Source organism: Octopus sinensis, linkage group LG2 (genome assembly GCF_006345805.1).
Source record: "Octopus sinensis linkage group LG2, ASM634580v1, whole genome shotgun sequence".
NCBI classification, from domain to species: Eukaryota; Metazoa; Mollusca; class Cephalopoda; order Octopoda; family Octopodidae; genus Octopus; species Octopus sinensis.
In genome coordinates, this window is record NC_042998.1 from 99330039 (window position 1) to 99350545 (window position 20507).

General features: G+C 34.7%; 1 protein-coding gene across 1 annotated transcript; it reads right to left on the reverse strand.

Moving 5' to 3' along the window:
- Nucleotides 1–2186: 2186 nt before the first annotated feature.
- LOC115229467 (26S proteasome non-ATPase regulatory subunit 6) lies at nt 2187–19185 on the reverse strand. The gene is made up of 8 exons (XM_029799813.2): nt 19002–19185; nt 12802–13010; nt 12245–12390; nt 11318–11537; nt 7945–8053; nt 5828–5996; nt 5358–5463; nt 2187–2834 (listed from the first exon to the last, which is right to left on the reverse strand). Exons 1-8 carry the CDS (start codon nt 19144–19146, stop codon nt 2766–2768), a joined length of 1173 nt encoding a protein of 390 aa, XP_029655673.1. The 5' UTR covers nt 19147–19185; the 3' UTR covers nt 2187–2765.
- Nucleotides 19186–20507: the final 1322 nt, after the last annotated feature.

A 20507-nucleotide genomic window follows, 5' to 3' on the forward strand; every position in this document is an offset into this window, starting at 1 on the left:
TTATTAATATAATCAATGCTTACATTAGCCAACTGCTAAACAATGGAGCTTTTGAATAATACAATGAAAATATTTGCATAAAAGAGAGAAAAAGAGTAATGAACTAGTACTATTGGTGACCAAAAGATATTCCTGTAACAGAGAAAGCCCTCCTTTTCACCAAATTATTTTCCATATTTGTAACTTTCCAATGACATATAATAAAGATTTTATTTCATTTTATTAAATGCACAGCTACACTGCAGTTATACCATAAGCATGTGCAATGTGTCGACCAAAATATGTGAACCTATACCAGCCCAATAAAGTCCAAAACTAAATTTGGTATTATGCAGAACTATTTCTAAAAAAAAATTATTAAAAAGTATTTGAAATAAAGTATGTTTCTGAACATTTAAAACACTTTTTCTTTCCAACATTAAAAGTGGTTTTACATATCATGAAAGAGAGAATGACAATACTATAAAATTATTTAATGAGGTTTTTAAGGATTATATGCATCAGAATTTTAAAATACATAATCTTTACAGAACCCGAACTTCATGTGTATTAGAAATATAAATTTTTCATGCCACTGAAGAAAAGGTAAAAGTAAAATGTGCTAAGTTTTGTTAGTAAATTAAACTTAATTCTTTGCATGTTGTTGTCCCTCGTAGACTTTACACTAAACATTTTGCCCAAGTTCTTTCTCGGAACACCACTCCTTTACAATTCACTCAACTCACTTCTCCACAAGCCATCAATTTGTATTGTTCAACAATATCAACTCTATCAATCTCACCGGTTTAGCCTGCATGACCTCTTTTTACAAACCAAAACAAAATTAATTTAAAAAAATTAAAAATAGTTAATTGTAGTAAAGAATTATTTCAAGTAAGTATTTCAATGATTGTAAACAACACAGATTTCATAGGCAATGCTACAGATGACTACAATAAAATATCAGGCTAGATGCTTTTAATATTAATCAGTTTGGTACATATTAGTTCCGAGTTTAAAATCCAGCCAGGAACCTTGATTTCCATATATCTTGTGAAATATGGGAGTAATTCCAATTCAATTTTGTTTTCTTCCACTTCAGAAGAATTCAATATTGTATCATCATCATCATTTAACATTCATGTTCCTTGCTAGCATGGGAGAGCCGGCTAGGCCAAAGCCTGCACCGGACTTCACAGCTGGATGCCCTTCCAAACACCAACTACTTTACAGTGTGGATTGGGTGCTTTTAAGTGTATATTGATGGAAAAGGAGGATGACTTATTTATTTATTCAGAAATCCAATTCAAAATGTTGAAGAGTTTTTAAGCTAACTGATCAATATACTTTTCACAGTTATAGTAACAATCTCTGTTTTAGTATCTCTTATCTGATTGAAAGAAGGAGTATGCCCATCATTATGGCTGAGGGTCAGGGACCTTAAACAGCTGCTGTTTTTCTCCATATATTGCAGTCTCATGCTGCAGCCATACACTCCATCAGGATCCTTTTTGTCTAGTCCTTGAGGTCATTGTTCCAGTTTTATTTTTCATAGCCCAGCCCCTGAGGACATGGGCACAGGGGTTCTAAAGAGCCCTGATAATGAAGCAAACACTATGTTTTAGCCACTTGACCATTATAATCATCTAATCTAACAAATAATATGCCTGCAATTAAAAGATAGACACAATACAAAGTCTACAATAAGAAACTGGTTGAAAAGCATTACAAGTAGGTTGACACATCACTTAAAATAAAATTAAATCATCATCATTTAACGTCTGTTGTCCATGCTGGCATGGGTGGGACAGTTTGACTGGGCAGGTACGCTGCACCAGACTCCAGTCTGATTTGGCATGATTTTCTATGGCTGGATGCCCTTCCTAACACCAACCACTCCGAGAATGTCATGGGTGCCATTTGCGTGACACTGGTATCTGCCACGACTGCAATTTTGCTTGGCTTGATGGTCTTCTCAAGCACAACATAATGCCAAAGGTCTTGGTCATTACCTCCATGGGACCCAAAACTCAAAAGGAACTCAGCCACTTTGCCTCTGTGAGGCCCAATGCTCAAAAAGTGTTCTTTTTGGCTTGATGGGTCCTCTCAAGCACAGCTCATTGCGAAAGACCTCTGTGAGGTTCAAAGTTCGAAGATAATTAAAAAAGAAAACAGACATGATAAATAAAACACAACAAAGGTTTTTGTGAAAAGAGTAAATAATTGAGTCATTTTTATTTAATTAGTAAAATGGTTCTAATAACAGTCAATTATCAGTCAAGAAGTTAATTGATAGACATGAAAATGATTACAGAAGGTATAAATGACTGCAATAGATGTAAATGAATCCCAGCAAAAAAGAAAAAAGAAAAAAAACAAAGTTAACCAATCCATTGTTTTAGTTCTGGTTGCAGTACCAAAACTGCTAACAGTATCCACAAATACTCAAGCTCTTAATCTATAGCAGGACTGACAAAAACTTGAAGTGTTCAAATTTATCTTATGGTTACGGAAAATAATTGATCAGTCATGTTAAAATGGTGAAGCAGTTAATCAGAATGGTAATAGTTTATGGTATTTCAAAGAGAGAGTGGGCAAAAGAATTCTTTCCAGTGGGATCCATCACATCTTTTCATGATATGGCTAGAAATAATTTAAGCTGGATTTCTTAAATTATTCTTAATGTAAATATCTCTTTCATACAGTCACTGCATTATATGTACATCATCCTATGAAAGTAAGAACTGAAGCAAACTGACTATTGGAAAACTCTGGTTCTTCTATTCTCATATGTTGATAACACGGCTCAGTTTCTGGACTCTATTTAAAAGAATATCTCCTTGCCTGATTGTAGCCTAAAAGGGATAAATATAAACGAAATATTAGTGATGTGTATAATTGAATACAGATAAGGAAATATAAAAAGGAAATACAGATAAGGAAATATAAAAAAAAATATCACAAGTGCAGTAAAAATTGTAAAATATACACCAGTTATGTTCACATACATATGGATAAAAGTTTCAAGTAATCAATAAAATGTTTTTATGCTGTTACTGACACATAAATATGTTGTAGAAAAGAAATGAAATCATTATACATGAGTAGGAACTTCTGATAACAGTAAATGAGAATGCCTCAGGAAATGAAAAAGAATCAGACACAAGTCCAGCACCTCTTACAATTCTGATTTTCAGTGGTAAACAAAAAAGAAGAAAAAAAGAAATTATAAATAACACAACCTGTTAGAAAATTACTATTTTTTTAAATCTCACAACGTTAGTATATTCAGCAACAGTACTTTGTAGTAAAGATTGTTTGCCAACATAACATAGCAGTCCTAGTTTAGGACGAATGTTGCTGTAATTAGCTCCAGGAGACATCATCTCCAGCTGGCTATACAATATGATCTGTATCCTTATATTTTCGAACAAAGGAATCTAGCACCCCCACTCAGCTCTAAACAATATCTGTGTATTGCGATTTCTGGGTTATTTCCCTTCTGTTCGGCTAGAGGCGGTACTGCCAAATTCCTTTTCGAAATATATAGTTTTCAAAGTGACAACTAGTCACTGATCTATAAATTAGAAAATTACTATTTTTTAAAAAAATTTTACAATATGAGATACACAGATATTGTTTTGAAATGAGTTGGGGTGCTAGATTCCCTTGTTCGAAAATATAAGGACACAGATCATGTCGTATAGCCAGCTGGAGATGGTGTCTCCTGGGGCTAAATTACAGCAACATCATCATCATCATCATCATTTAGCGTCCGTTCTCCATGCTAGCATGGGTTGGACATTAGTTCTAAACCAGGGCTGACATGTTATGTTAGTGAACAATCTTTACTACAACACAACCTGTATTATTAACAAAAATTAGTTTATATAATTTTAATAAAGTAGTGTCAGATGCGAGAAAGTATTGAGAATAAGGAGTGAATTTCCAGGGAAAGGGAGAGGTAACTAGTAACGGAAAAAAAAAAATAGAATGAACTATGTGCAGATTCTGCTCTTATGATTAACTGAAAACGTCATAGAATGGTGACAAACAGATGAATAAGAAGAGATGGATTGGGCAAAAGGGCAAGGCCTAGGAAGTGTACAGATATCCTACAAGCATTAGAAGACAAAAAGTTATTAAAATCATAAAAATTGTATAAAATGTTTATGTATTTGTTTTGTAAGATTCTTGATGTGAAATCATGTGTAGAAACAGATACTTGGGGATGGTCATCTTTAACTGACTAAATACACACACTATTGATTTGATCTTTATTTTAGCGTTATTATTATTATTTTTAGTTTATTTGTCAAAGCTCTTTCGTCACCACACAGTGACTTTCAGTTCCACATGTCTACTCTTGTCCTGCCTATTCCATATTTGGAATAGGCAGGACACAAGTAGACATGAGGAACTGAAAGTCGCTGATGAGGTCACAGTATGGTGACGAAAGAACTCTGACAAATAAACTAATAGTAATAAAGCTAAACTAACAATCAAATAAATAGTATGTGTGTTTAATCAGCAAACAATGACCATCCCCAAATATAACAATTGTATAAAACATTTCTATAGCAGTTAGTCAGATGAGGCAGCAGAACACTCATGACTTTTGCAAGCCCTTCAAGATGGATTAGATTAATGCAGTTAATATTCAATTTCAACCTGTACAGATTAACATCTTCAAGAAATCTAGAAACATAAACAAGGAGGGATTTACAGAAAAATAAAGGTTTGAGAGGTCAGACAATAAAGATGACATGAAGAAGAGAATCAGATGGACTATGTGAAGGCAACATATAGTTTGTTCATTCAGAATGTGGAAACTCTTGTAGTAGCAGTGGAAAAGTCAATTCAGAAGAAACAGTGAGTCAATGTAATCATGTTGGTAAGTGAAGCATTGCCAATCTGCTAAATGAGCTTCTTTAGGATGCAGTCTAGAATGCTTGCGCATCATGTGTGTAGCAGTAGTATCATTCCTGACATGAGAACTGTACTCTAAAAGAAATGTGGGTCTTTGTGGAAGGTTAGCAATTAATCAAAACGAAGTACTTTACAGTCCTGGAAGAGAAGCCCAAACTTTAAAATGCAGTTTTGATGGCTTCATATGTAAGGTCACCAAACATTTGTAGCAACTTTGAAGGTTTTCTTGAGTGTTGGTAGGAGAGGGCATGGTACAAAACCCTTTCCTTGGTATGTGTAACTATGTGTTTTGTTATTGTTGAAATAAGTAAATCATTTTGTCTATAACTATAACAGACTGTCTTCAAAATGTTAAGTTATAATAACCATTGCAACATAGATATGTGATCTCGAGTACATAAACATCCTTTTTGTTTTTTAATTAACAAGATTTCTAAAGCAAAACTAACCTGATACTGCCAATTTTTACTATCAGGCCTGTTAGTTTCTACAATTCCTCCAACCTTGTCAATTTTGCAATGAAGTCGACCAGCAGCAATAAATCGAGAGAGTTCCCTACAAAAGATAAAAATATGAAATATTTAAACAGACTTTTTCTATTAGTTATTATAGTTACAGAGCACTGAAACATGTGACCAACCATAGTTGAAATTATGGACACAATTTGCTTGCACATTACATTTATTTAAATATGAACACTCTGGCTTTGAGAGATCATTTTCTTTATGTTATTTTCAAACATACTTTCCTCAGTTGAAGTAAAAAAATTAGAGGATAAAAGTACAAGATATATGAAATTCTTTTTTTCAGTTTCATACATTCATCCATCAATTTAGCTTTCTAAGACATTTGTTATGCAATATATTTCAGTTAAAGCAATCAATACATGCTACAGACAAAATATAGGAAACAAACTTACTGATCTATAAACTCAACAGTGACACCAAATGTCTCAGCCATGTAAGCAAGAGTCAAGCTGCGGTAAGACTCAAGGAGTTGAGAGTAAGCAACAATCCTCATTTCTCGAATATAATAGCGATAATGTGGAGACAGCAATCGATCATATTGCATTGTCTCTTCTACCCAAGCTGCAAATAATACAAAATACATTTATAAAACTTCAATAGGTAGTGATATAGCATTATTATATATATAAAAACGGACGCTAAACGATGATGATGATGATGATGATGATGATATATATATATATATATATATATATATACTAGCAGCATAGCCCGGCGTTGCCCGGGTATGTAAGAGCCCCAAGTAGGCAACGACTAATCCCAATCTAGTCCTTTCCCTCTAGGGAACGAAGGTTCATGTGTAGGTTGCAATGTCTTCTCTTCACTTGAATACTTCTGTGTATACGATGTTTCTAGCTGTCCCTTTGGGCGATAAAAAGGTCGAATTGTGTCCCCTAGACAGAAAATGTGTCGCATATAAAAAGCTTAGATTCTCGACCCCATGTCGAATTTATCGATTTTTTTCAGAACTGGGGGAACTTTTCAAAATTTTCGCTGCGTTAGTTTTGAATTATGACATTGGGCTATGTGTGTGTCAAGTTTCATCAGAATCGGTTGAAAGCCGTGGTCAGGGTGAGGGTACAACCTGACAGACAGACAAACTGCCGTTTATATAGAGAGATATATATATATATATATATAGTTCATTCCCAAAGAAACTAAAATCCGACTGGTCCTGCAGATGTGGACAGAACATAAAGCTATAAAAACATAAGCAAATAACCAATGCCAGCATGAAACATGGATGTAAGATGATGAATGATGACGAGTTATATGCAGTCACAGAAGGGATTTGCAACAGAAGAGATGAAGTGGTGAGATCAAATGTCAGGATTCTAAATCTAACAGAAGAATTGAAAAGGATCTTAACAAGCGACAATATGCTGCATAACAGATCCATTCAGCCCATGCTAGCTCAGAAAAAAAATATATACATGAATAAAAGACACTGAACTGAATGCTGATATTCATTAGCTAAATTACTGATGTCATTATACTTCACAAAATGCTGAAAATTTGGACATTTCATAAATAGGCAATGCTTGTTCGTGCAAAGTCGTATCCCCTACCCCTACCCCGTCCACCAGCCTCTTTCCCTAATATGTCAAGCATTCCTTCCTACCTATCTATGTTACTATGCAGCTGCTGTACTCACCTGCAAACACACATTACAGCCTATACCCTCCAAAACAGTGTCCTCCTGCCACCTGAACTACTTCCATTCCTCATCATCCCATCCACACCATTCCAACCAATCATTTCCATTTTTCCCCTTAGCTATACTCTATTCTCAACACCTCTTAACTGCTGCCATTCTCAATACCATCCATCATAACTAGAGCTTCTTATGTATCCCTAACAGCTTTTATGTATCTCTCTACAGACCTCCTACACCTTTCACATCATTCTACTACTTTTATCCTCCTTCGTGATCCACTCTTAAATCTCCCACCTCACCCCTCTGCATACTGGTATCCCCACCCTTGTTTTTCACTCACTACACTAACCTCTCATAAAACTGTATCACAAAGATTAGGGTTTCTTTTGATTAATTGCTGACCTACTACAAATCATAAGTGCAACAGTCATTAGAGTACTGCTCAAATTTATGGAATGATGTACCAGATAGACATGCAAATATTCAGAACCACATTTAAAAAGAAGTTCCATTTGCCAATTAACTCTTTCACTCATCAAATACACAACCCCTGCAACTAAAACAGCTTCCAGCATTCCAACTCAGCTTAAACCCATCCAATGTACTTTCCTCCACTATTCCTCAAGTTGCCTTATCCCCAAATCTCATTCCAAATACATTGTTCCATTCTTTCCTGCTCAAAACTGATGTTTCTCTTGAATTCTCTCTCAGCCCACATTTTTCTCTCAGGCATCACACAACAGAAGTTCAAATCGAAAAGCCACTTAGGAGGCCAACAAAAGTCATGGGCACAAACTAAATATTAAAAACTTTCAATAAACAGCATTAAAATGTTTCAAAAAAATACCTTACCAAGAATCCTAAAGAAAGAAGCATACTGGCAGTCATACAATGAAAATAAAAAGGACTTGACATTGGGTAAGCTGTGTAAAACTTCTAAAATTTCAGATCCTTTGATAACCTGTAAGAAAAAAAATCAAAACTTGTTATATTTCATTAAAAAATAGTGATAATTGATTATCACATAATATCAATTAATGTTCAATAGAAACTCAATAGATATTCAGAATTTATTTAACATTAACATATTTAATGCAGTGAACATTAAAAAATCTAATTAAAAATAATTAAAGGATGAAAAGAAATTAACTAATGACTATTATTTTATTCATTTTGGCAAGGGGGACAATTTCAAATATATATATTCAATCTCATTAGATTTCCTTAGCAAAGCATAAACTTCATTTTACATGCTAATGTAGCAATGAGACAATCACTAAGTAGATGCTTTATACTATGCAACAGTGGGTGAAAACTTTGCTTATTAAACAAAAGTAGATCAAGATTAATTTCTCTGAAAAGTCATCTACATGAAAAAAAAAGTGCTAACAAATGCAATGAGCAGAAAACAATCCTAATTTGAAATAATTATTTAGAAGTTTATTACATAAGTAGTTAAGACTATAGAATAAACTATTAAAGCAGCAACTATGTCAACTTTAATATGATGAAAACAGAAACGATATTTTTCACCAATGAATAAAAGCTATCTATAATAACATCTGCAGAAGAAATGTAAATTATATCAGTGACTTTATACTTTGAGTTTTAATATTTTCCAAGAAGACAGAAATTGGAAAGTTCTGAAAATTAGACATTTACATGAATTATTGAAATCTATCTTGTGTTCACCACCAGGTGATGGATGACAGACATCATCGTCATTTAACGCCTATTTTCCATGCTGGCATGGGTTGGACGGTTTGACTGAGGTCTGGAGAGTCAGCGGCTGTATCAGGCAATGTTCCTACAGCTGGATGCCCTTCCTAATGCCAACCACTCCGAGAAGTGTAATGGGTGCTTTTTACATGCCACCAGCATGGGAGCCGCTCAGGTGAGCCTGGTATCAATGACATTCGGATAGTGCTTTTAACGTGCCACTAGCACGGGGACCAGTCAGGTGGTCCTGGCATTGATCACGTTTGGATAGTGCTTTTTACATGCCACCAGCACAGGAGTCAGTCAGGAGACACTGGCATTGACCACATTCGGATGGTGCTTTTTATGTGCTACCAGAATGAGAGCCAGTCAGGGGGCACTGGCCACAGCTACGATATTGGTTTTACTTGACTCAACAAGCCTTCTCAAGCATATCATATCACCCGACACATCAGGGGTACTCTAAATGGGCTGGACATGCAACACTGGTATCAGCCATGGCCGTGATCTCACTTTAGTTGCCAGGTCTTCTCAGTCACAGTATATCTCCAAAGGTCTTGGTCTCATGTCCAATGTTCAAAAGTCAACTTTAAATCAAATAGCCAATGCTATTAGCATATCCCACAAGTTGAGAATATTCTACACAATGAACTTGGCAAGACAAAGGTTTCTCCTTTGTGGGTGCCACATCTGACACCTGATCAAAAGTGCCCATGGCTGGTTATCACAGGAAAATCTGACGTTGTTTGAAGCAGATCCAGCTAGTTTCCTTGAATGTTTCCTAACCCAGGATGAGTGTTGGCTTCATCACTTTGAGTCAGAGACAGAAAGACAATTCATGTAGTGGAAAAACCCCTCCTCACCTGCTCCAAAGGCCAAGGTCAATTCATCTGTTGGGAAGGTGATGGCCCCAGTTTTTTTGGATGCAAAAGCATTGTGTTTATTAATTATCTTCAAAAAAAGCCACATCATCAATGGAGAGTATTATACTAACTTGCGGAGGCAGTTAAAAAACGCTATCAAGACCAAATACTCAAGAAAACTGACAAAAGGGGTCTTGTTTCATCAGGATAATGTTCTAGCACACAAATCCTTGGTTTCAATGGCTGCTGTGTGACTGTGGCCTTGAACTGAATAATGACCCTTACTATTCTTCAGATCTAGCCTCATCTAATTATCATCTGTTCCCCAACATGAAAAAAAAACACTTGACTGGGAACCAGTATCACAGTGATGAAGCTGTCATATCTGCCGTTGTTTAAAATTAATCTCATTAGATCACATTCCATGAGAGTGTTTTGGTCAGCTTATGAACTTTTCAGCCAACCCTTGTAACTTACTACATTAGCCAAAAAGACTGATACAATAAGTACCTGACTTAAAAAATAAGTACTAGGGTTAATTTGCTCAAACCTTTCAAGGCAGTACCCCAGAATGGCTGCAGTCCACTTACTGAAACAAGTAAAAGATAAAAGATATTTACAATAGAAAAGTGAGTGCTGACACACACGTGATGTAAGTAAGTCAAGAAATTTTAATTAAATTAGAATTACAATATTAGTGATGAAAACAAGCAGTCTGTGCAAGATTTAATTCTGGTCAAAAAAAAAAAAAAGATAAGGGAGACAACTCTGAAATTTTAAATAAATACAGAAATCCATGAAGAGTAAGTCTTCTTTAGCAGCACTGATAACTTAGGACATGTTATTAGACCTTGTCTGCAGAGCTGAGTATAACTACTGCTGTAGGTTTTAGATGACCAGAAAAGAATATAGGATTTTTGTGAATGGACACCTAGTGGCGATGTAACTTAAAAACATGACTGGGAGAAAGGATAAATACCAAGGGACGACTGCTGCATAAAATCTTAAAAGTAACGATAGAATACAACAGTAATGTTATTACGCATAAGTTCCATTGTGTAGCTGAATCAAAATGAGACTAAGAAAGTTTTAGCAAATAAATAGTTCTATATTTAAAGAATAAAGCTTACTTAAGAAAAAATCATTGGGGTCAAAATATATAATGTCGTTGTGTTATCTTTTTCCATGCTGGCATAAGTTGGATGAGACTTCTTGTGACAGCATTCTATAGCTGCATGCTCTCCCGCTCTCCCTTAATTTTTCAAGGGAGGTAATTTATTCAGATGACCAATACATGGCAAACTCCTGAATAGAATGCTTTGTTTATAGAGGACATAAGCCCTAACCAAGCGGTGTCAATGCAAAGACATGAAAAGACTTTCATCTATTACATTTCACTCACAAGGTATTGGTCAACCCAAGTCCATTGTAGAAGATACTTGCCCAAGATGCTATACAGTGAATCTGAAACTACATATTTGCAAGGTGAACTTCTTAACCACATAGCCATACTTGCACCTATGCCTTATTTATGGAAATTTATGAAGAGAAACAAAATGAACTGTTTTAGTAGTTTCTATTGCTGAAAAGCAAAGTTATCAGAAAACCAAACTATGATACCTGACCAAAACCAGAAAACTTACCTGTTCCCTGAGTTTAGGTCGTTCAAGTGCAATAGTACAACAGAATACAGTATAGGTGACAAAAGTTTGATAATCCATGAGTTCATATGAAGTAAAGGTTGCCACAGTATCCAAGAAAAGGGAAGCAGCCTTTTTAAAGTCTCGTATTGACATACAGTAGACCCCACGGTAGACTTTTAAACGATTACGTCGATCCCAATCACCACCTTCATCAATTAATCTGCAAAGGGACAAAAATGGTAACATTATATAGAAGGAAAATAATTAAAAAATACAAAACTGATGTTATATACCGTAAATCCTCGAGTATAATCTGCATTTTTTTCCCAAAATTTAAAGGTCAAAATTCCGAGTGCGTATTATATATGAGGTTAAAAATGAAAAATATTTTCTAAGCAATGTCCGAATCTCTATTTGCTGTCCAGCAATGTTTATTCAGACGCATTTTGTGATGTCGGGTGCAAAAATACCTTAAGCATCATTACTGTAGCAAACAATAGATACTTAATTAAATACCAGTATTAGATATTTGAACTTTTGTGGGTCTTTACTAGGGCTTTTTTACAAGCAGGACTTAAACCTGTACATTAATACAGGTAATAGGTAATAGGGCCGCTGGAAGAAAATTTGAAAAGCTACACGTTTACAACAATAATAAAGGACGTTACCGTATACATTTTTTACAAACCATGCACGTTATATAGACCTCCTTGACTCAAGTTAGAGAAGGGGTGCATATTATACACAAGGTTTAGGTTTTTTTCAGAGGTACAGCCCCCTAAAAATCCCCTGCATATTATACTCAAAGACGGACTATACTCGAGGATTTATGGTAAACTAATCCTAAAACATCAATATTTTACTTAACAGTTGATAAAGAGAAATAATATTTCTACAACCAATAATTCAGATATATTACAAACTTACGTCTGTGCCTTTTCTAGATACCGAGTGATCAGTTCATGATCCATATAAAAGAGACCAATTCTGATGAGATGAAACACCAAATCTAAACGATATCCAAGTGTTACAGTCTTATCACTTGTCTTCTGGAATTGAGTCAGAGCTCCTTCCTGAAAAAGACAAAAAAAGTGTAATTATATAAACATTATATCCAGATAATGAACAAGTACAAGACGGCAGGAATATAACTATACTTAAATCCAGATAGGCACAGCCTAAAGAATATATCATCTCTTCCAAGGCACTGAAAAGATATGGTGTTTTCTCCTTTTTTCCACAGAACTGGCTGGACTCATGCAACTTCTACTCAGACACTCCTGACTCACTCACTTCTCCACTCAGCAACCATATTCCATCCACTCCCCCAGTGCCTTCCTGGTTCTCTGGAATTCTTTACATATTTATATATTTTTCCTGCAGCTGTCAAGAGGAATATTAATATCAATCTCAAAGGTATCAGAGAACCTGCAAATATCATGACCACACTGCTTTTCTTAAGACCAAAAAAAAATGTTATTCACCTTGTCTCCAATTCTGCTTAGATATTCAGCTTTTTCCAACATAAAATCCCGAACTTCTGTTTCACCAAGATTTTTCTCAGCATCCTCAATTTTTACATCTATAGCTTTCAAATCTTTTTCATTTGTTTCTTTCATCTTCTTCAAAAGATTTTCATCAAGTTTGAAACCAAGCTGAGCAATACAAACGGTTTCATAAAATGGTGCCATATCTAAAGAGAAAACAAAGGCATTTCAGTTGTAGTTAAAACATTCTATATCTATGACACATTTAACATTTTAATATGTAGTTAAGTTGGGCTGTATAGGTTTCTGTAAATTTTGCAGGACAAGCTCAAATTGAATGCCAGCTATAGTTTGAGAAAGCTTTCAAAGGTCATAGCTACTGTTCTGTCACCAACTCCATCCCACAAACAACTGATGTAAAGTTGTTTTTGTAGCTGAACCCCAAATCGGTTATGAATGTGCAGACATATGATCAAAGATATTCCAACCATGGACAACCCATCATGTATATTCAAATATTGTATCCTTCCCATTTTTAAGATGTTAGGATGTAATCTGAGAGTTTCAATTGCTATTTCTAATAAGCAACTACATAAGGCCCACTCTCATTGTCTCATTAAAAGGTTTACATGGAAATTAAGAATTAGCTATTTAAAACAGAAGCTTGCTTCCCAACCATGTGGTTTCAGGTTCAGTTCCATTGGGCAGCACCTTGGACAAGTATCTTTTACTACAGCTCTGGACTGACCAAAGCCTTGCGAGTGGAAACTGAAAGAACTCTATCATATATGTATGAGGAGAGTGAAGATGGGGTGTATCCTGCCTTGCCAACACATGGTGGTTGTAAACAAACATCTTTCATTTCCAATCTTCCATGAAAAATATATCTGGCTGTAGGGAAATATCATCTTGCTTGTAAACAGACAAGGGTATGTGATAGGAGCATCAACAAATTCTGACTGATCCATGGAAAAGTAGACATTAAAATGATGATGAAGAGGCGGATAGTGTACTGTGAGTTGCTGAGTCTAAACATATAATTATAAAGAGTATTCTGTTGCAAAAAAAAATGTTTCATAAAATTGCAAATATTTTACCAAATGTTTTTGTGTGCTTTTACATGTCTGTAAAATATAGAAAGTAATGAGGTACAGCACTAATTTCTTAAACTGAGTCTGAAATCTATTCCCAATTGCAACTTTTTCACTTACATCAGCAATGGAAAAAGAATGGATCCAATGAGCTGCATTTATTCTATTACTTAAGATAATGATGACTCAAAGAAGAAAAAATACCGACAGTATAAGGCTTCAAAGTAACCCTATTCCATAACCATTGCACCTCTACAACTTCAGAATTTATAAATTTAAAAGCTTATCCTCACAAAATCATCATCTATCTATTTTCCATGCTGGTGTGGGTTGAACAGGTTGTCATAACTAAAGTCATATCTCATTGAGAGCTTCCACTCCTATTCACTGGTGCTTGTGTCATTTGGCTAGGTTTTTACAGCTGATGTTCTTCTTATCACCAACTACTTTACAGAGCAGACTGGGTGCATTTTCTCATGGCACCAAAACATAGCTAATGTAACCTCACAACCCAATGCTTTCTCTACTCATTTGCCAATCACTTTACTAAGTGCATTTTTATGACATCATTACAGAAGTTGTTTTGGTCATCAGTCACTGTAAAGGGAGCACAGATGGGAAGCAGGAGTGGCTGTTGTGCCACCAGCAAAGGAGGGACTGTGCTTTGTACATGGAATGTAGAGTACTCAGTAAACTTACACATGTTGACAGAAGAAGGGAGAAAGAGAGAGAGAGAGCAATGACAGCCGAAAGGCCAGAAACCAAGCAAAAGTTTAAGCACAGAGAGTACTCAAAAGCCTTAAGGTAAGGGTAAATGATGGGTAGCCCTAAGGAAAGTAATGGCTGGTAACACTAAAGTGCAAAGTTAGTGTGCATGGGTAATGGGGATTAGGGTAATCCATTGCTATCCTTTATAACATAGGCCTAGTGAAGAGTGAGGAAATCTGAGTAATGAGGGTTATGTAATCAGTACAGAAGGTAGGAGATGAGGTGGAGAGCTATGTTTGACCTATGCAAGCATAAAAAATTAAGCATTTAGCACAATGATGATGATCATCATATCTTAATTAAATTTAATTAGATTCTTTCCAGTTCTTAGGACTCAAAGTTTCTTGAAAGGCTACAATAGCTAAAGGAACACACTAAATGTGTCAAACTATGCCAATTTGCATTGAATTTACTCATGATTAATGATGATAAAGTTTAAATATGAAAAAGTTTGAGGGTTAGACATGAGAGAAAAAGTTTTCACACAAATAAGACAAAAAGAAGTCCTAAACGAATCACATTTAAACCTTTTGTTACCATACCTTAGTTGAAATAAAGTCTTTGACTAAATTAACACAGAATTTTGATAGTTTTAATCTAGATTACTCTAAAGCATGATTGGTTTATATAATAAAACCAAGATGGTCTCAGGTAGATTGGTATCAAATGGGTTAGACAGATTTGATGTAGAAAAAATATATAGTTAAACTAATTAAAGATAAAATATAACAAAAGAAAATATTGTTGATAATCTATCACTAACCACATTTCTAATAAAAATAGCAAAAAAATCTGTTCTTCATTCTGATACCACAGAAACACTTTATTTTGAATAAGCCACTGAGGGAGTCTCTACATTGCCACTTGATTTGTTAGAAATAGAAGCCAAACCTCCTTCAAATCACACCTAGCGTAAAAGACAATGGATACTATATCTGTAAATAGGTGATATTATTCATGATTAGAACATCTTTGATCATAGGGCTGCACAATCAGGTCTGAATGAGAGTTAAAAAGAATAGTTTGTTTTGGTGGGGTTGGGTAAAGAAACAGTAATCACAATTTTCAAAGGCACTCTTAGACTGGTTAGGTTGATATAGATCAGTGGTTCACAACAAAGGTCCATATGACCCTTGGTGGGTCCATAGAGTTTGTTGTCAAAATTTATGTGCAATAAACTGGTTATACTTCTACAATACACAAAATATTTTAACTATTTTATATACAATTCCTGATAATATTTAATTCTAAAAATAGGGTTTTTTAAACACTGAATACCTATGAGGGTCCACAGGTAAAAAAAAAATCGTTGAACCCACTGATATAAATGATATTCAATTTGAACTTCTCTAAGATGACTCTTGAAGGAAAAGAATTGCAAAGGACTGCAGTTTTTGAATGAAAAACAGTACAAAATATTTAGTGCACAACTGGGCAGGGATGTGAGTGATAACAATAGAGATGATGAGTGGAGAAGAGGTTGCTGTTTATCCCTAGGTAAGTGCAGATGAAGGAGACCTATGGTCAAAGGGATTTTAAGCCATGACCATTCAATCTTATTTTTAGATATAATAAATCCAGAAATCTGTCTTATATTCTTAAAAAAAGGTGTGATTTAAGTTAGACTTAGCTACTATTCTAGCAGGCTGAGCAACCATGTATAAATTCCCTTGTAGATAAAATCAGAGAGAAGAGTGTTATGTGAGCAAATAATTGGAGGAAGTTGACAAATTTATCTTTTCTGATCAGTCAGAGAAGCATTCTTTTTTTTTAATAGGATTAAAAATACCTAAAATATGAATGAACAGTATTGTAATATGGACTGAACTTAACTTTGTAATCGGTCAGCAACTGATCAGAACTTAAGATATTTTCTATCTCTGAAGAAAATGCCTATCCTTTTGGATACAATTTTGGTTATATCAAAGTTGTATGTTTGCTTTGAGAGCTCACTGAAATTTCAAGGGTTTCAGTTGTATTATATATACATAGGGATTGTCTCATTGATACATGCAGTGTTTTGGTAATACTGAAAGAGACTTGGTTATATCCTTATTTGATGATGAATATGAGATTCATGAAAGCAGTAACAAGTTTTGGAAAAGTCTCTGTTGCATGTGCGAAAATTTGTGTTATATGCAATAAAAGTAATTGTTGTTAGAAATATGAAAAAGAAGTGTAGTAGACAACTGAACTAAAGCATACCAAGTCAACAGAATGTGAAACAAAGAGCCTCATCAGTGCATTGGCCATAAGAGTAGTCAGACAGGAAACTTTTGATACAAAGGGACATGACAGAGACATATACAATTAGGAGGTTCTTGTGTTAACTTCAGGGGTAAAAGCTTGGCTTTCACAGAAGTTGACAGATGGAAAAATCACTGATGTGTGAGTGTATGATGCAGGAATGCTGATTTCTAGCAGAACTGGTTCTATGAATGCTATATTGATGGTATAAGAAAAGGGAAAGAAACTGAAGGTGCTTATCAGGAAGGAGTTGGCTGCTTACAACTGTCAGAATGTTATAAGAGTGAGCAATAGCGCGGTAAGGAATATCGGTCTTTTTGAAGAAGTATTAATCATATTTCCACAGCTTGAGCACATCACCAACCAGGACTGAAGTCATTTTCTAACCAGGAACGAAACGCCTAAACTTTTAGATGCAGTTTTGGTTATATCAAAGACGTGAGTGAATATAATACAAGGGAGGTTGTTGTTTATCCCTAGGTGAACCTTGATCAAGATGTTTTGCAAACAACTTGCACATGCAAGTGCTACCAGTCGAGAACTCCGCATACGTGAACCCAACGAGTGTATAGGGTCATCAGGAGACAGTGCGTGCAGTTTTGGGGCCCACTTCTCTTGATCAAGTAAACTTATGGTCAAAGACATTTCTATGACGATTGTCTTGACATCGTGTGAATGTTGTAAATGAGTGTCACTCATACAAATAGTGTCAATCATTTTCAATCTTCCATGAAAACATGTCCGGCCATGAAGAAATATTACCTTGTTTGGAAACAGGTGAGGGTTGACGACAGGAGGATATCCGGCCCATGTAAGCAAGGAAAAGTGGGTGCTTAAATGATGATGGTAATGATCTATCCATATACAAAATAACAATGCAGGGTTCTTGAAAATAAGTTCAGGTTATTGATTAGGCTCACAAGCTCAAAAAGTCTTTTATTAGAAAATAGTCTTACTGATAAGTGATGCCTTTCAAATGAAAAAGCACAATATATTTGAGCGAAAACATTAATTCTGGATTTTGTGATGTTAAATGGGGGCTAATGCAGTTTCGCACCTGAATGAATTACAACCTTCATCACCAACACCACCAATGGATTAACCCAGTCTATTAAAAGGAAATACAAATATCTCTACTAAGACTAAGGCATTTTGTCCAGCATTTCCACTTGAACACTGTACCTCTGTCAAGAAATAATTATAGTGTTTATTGTTGTAATTGTACAGGTATTAAGGACCACATTATCCGATGTGTCCTTTCTGTTTCTGAGACTAGGAAGAATTAGAAACTATTTCCTATAAACTAGTCTAAGAAACTTGGGATATACCTAAATTATAAAAAAATATGCTTTTGGAACGAAATTAATGATAAAAAACTATTAAATTTACAGCCATTATGAAAACCATTTTCAACAAGCCAATGAAGGAGCTCTAATTGGTCACTCAATCTAGTAGAAATAGCAGCCATATTTTCTTTAAATCATACATTGTTGTCTTAAATATATATATACGTTAAATAATATACTATGGAGGGAAAAGACTGGATGTTCATAACTGGAGTACCTTTCATCAAATGACTACTAGTTCAGAGTTGCCTTGGGAATGAAAACAACTATTTTCAGAAAGGTGCTTCAAGCTTGTTAAGGATACAGAAGAGTGCCGATCTTCGGCACTATTGTACTGAACACTACTGAAGAATGGCTATTACCACTGACAAAGAAATAAGTTTGCCTTGTAGAAGTAAAATAGAAATCAAATGTAAAATTAAAAAAAAAAACTTTCATAACAAAATAAGATGAAAGCAAAAATCGTAAAATAATAAAGCAGAAATTATCCGGTAAAAATGTGTAAGAATGATGAAGCAGTTTTCAAACCCGTGTAAACTTAGAACTCATACTGTTGGTGTCTCAATACTTTCAATATTTTGAATTAAAATGCCATTATATACACACATATGCCTATATATACATATATAAAATATATATGTGTATGTATATTTACACAATATTAAAACAAAGATTTTAGTAGTTAGTACATGCATGTGAGCTTAGTTAACGTACAAGGCCGAATCATTCATCTCAAAACACTTACTGTCTTCTTTAACTTTATCCATAATTTTTTTGGCGATTGACGCGTCATTTTTATATTTTTTGGTACTCAATAGAAATACTGATTGAGCAAGTTGAAGGTCTGGATTTTTAGGTAATCCTTCTTCTTCTAAATTTTCTTGCGGCATGTTGGCGTTTTTCTAAATGAAAAGTAGATTCACCGGAAATTACAATACAGCAGAAAATGCAAGAATGAATCGACTTTTCTATGATAAAATTCAACTTCGCTTATTTTTTTAAAATTTCAAAATCATTTCAGTGAAATTTCATATTAATTTTAAATATAAATTAAAGATAAATTTTGAATGATTTTATTAATCAACCCAAAATAATATCAATACTGCCTATACGTATGGAAGTAAACGTATGGATGGCTATCGGTTTAAAAAATACTGCTTCAAGAATCTGAGGCTTATATTAGAGTTGTTTTTATTTTAATTATCCATTTTTACGTTTTACTTATTTCTTGACTATTAGTTTTCTTTTATTTATTCATTTTTGTTTGTTTTGTGCCGTTCGTTTTTTTAATGGAAAGCTATAGGTAAAAAAAAGAGGCTTTTAAGATATTGCGCTGTTGACTAATGAATACCATATAGATATTATTTTCTACCGGCGATCTTTTAAGTTTAAAATATTACTTTCACTTCAGTCAATCAGCAAGTAGTATTGTTTTATTTGATAGCTGGCGAGGAATTTTGTTTTATTACAGAAATCACTTCCAAAATACAAGAATCATCAAGATTGTTATAGCCATAAAAATACTGCCTTAATTTCTTTAATATTATTGTTATTGCTTCCATTGATATCATTCTTGAATTGAATAACTTACATTATTTTACTTCAAATGTAGTCTCTCACCGTCTTGTCTTAATCAACAATACTGGGAGAACAAAAAATTCTAATTACTCTCTACCCCCTGACGCACACTCTCCTCTCCCTCTCTCTCTCTCTCTCTCTCCCTTTCTCTCTCTCTCTCTCTCTCTCTCTCTATATATATATATATATATATATATTGTTTGATAAAGTTGGTGTACACTCTCCTAATAGCTGTTTTCATAGCTGCGTATTTAACCTGAAATAATCGAAGAAGACACACCACAGCACCTGAATATGTATTTGCTATGTAAAAATTATCCCAAACGTTGAGTTTCTGACTATGACATTCTGTACATGTCATACTTCAGTTTCATCTGAGTGTTTCCATTAATTGTATTGCATGAACACCTTTCCTATTAAAAAGTAAAAATCCCCTTCAGTCATGAATGACTATGGGATTGTACCTACAAAGTTCCCCTCTAAGGCAAGGTTGTTTTTTGTGGAAAGTCAACAATTGCCCATGAATACCAGCCTCCCTTCTCCATGCCACTGATGTTATCCAAGGGAAAGACAAAGGCCGAAACAGCTTGGCACCAGTGACATTGCAACTCATTGCTATAGCTGAGTGAACTGGAGTAACATGAAATAAAGTGTCTTGCTCAAGAACTCAACA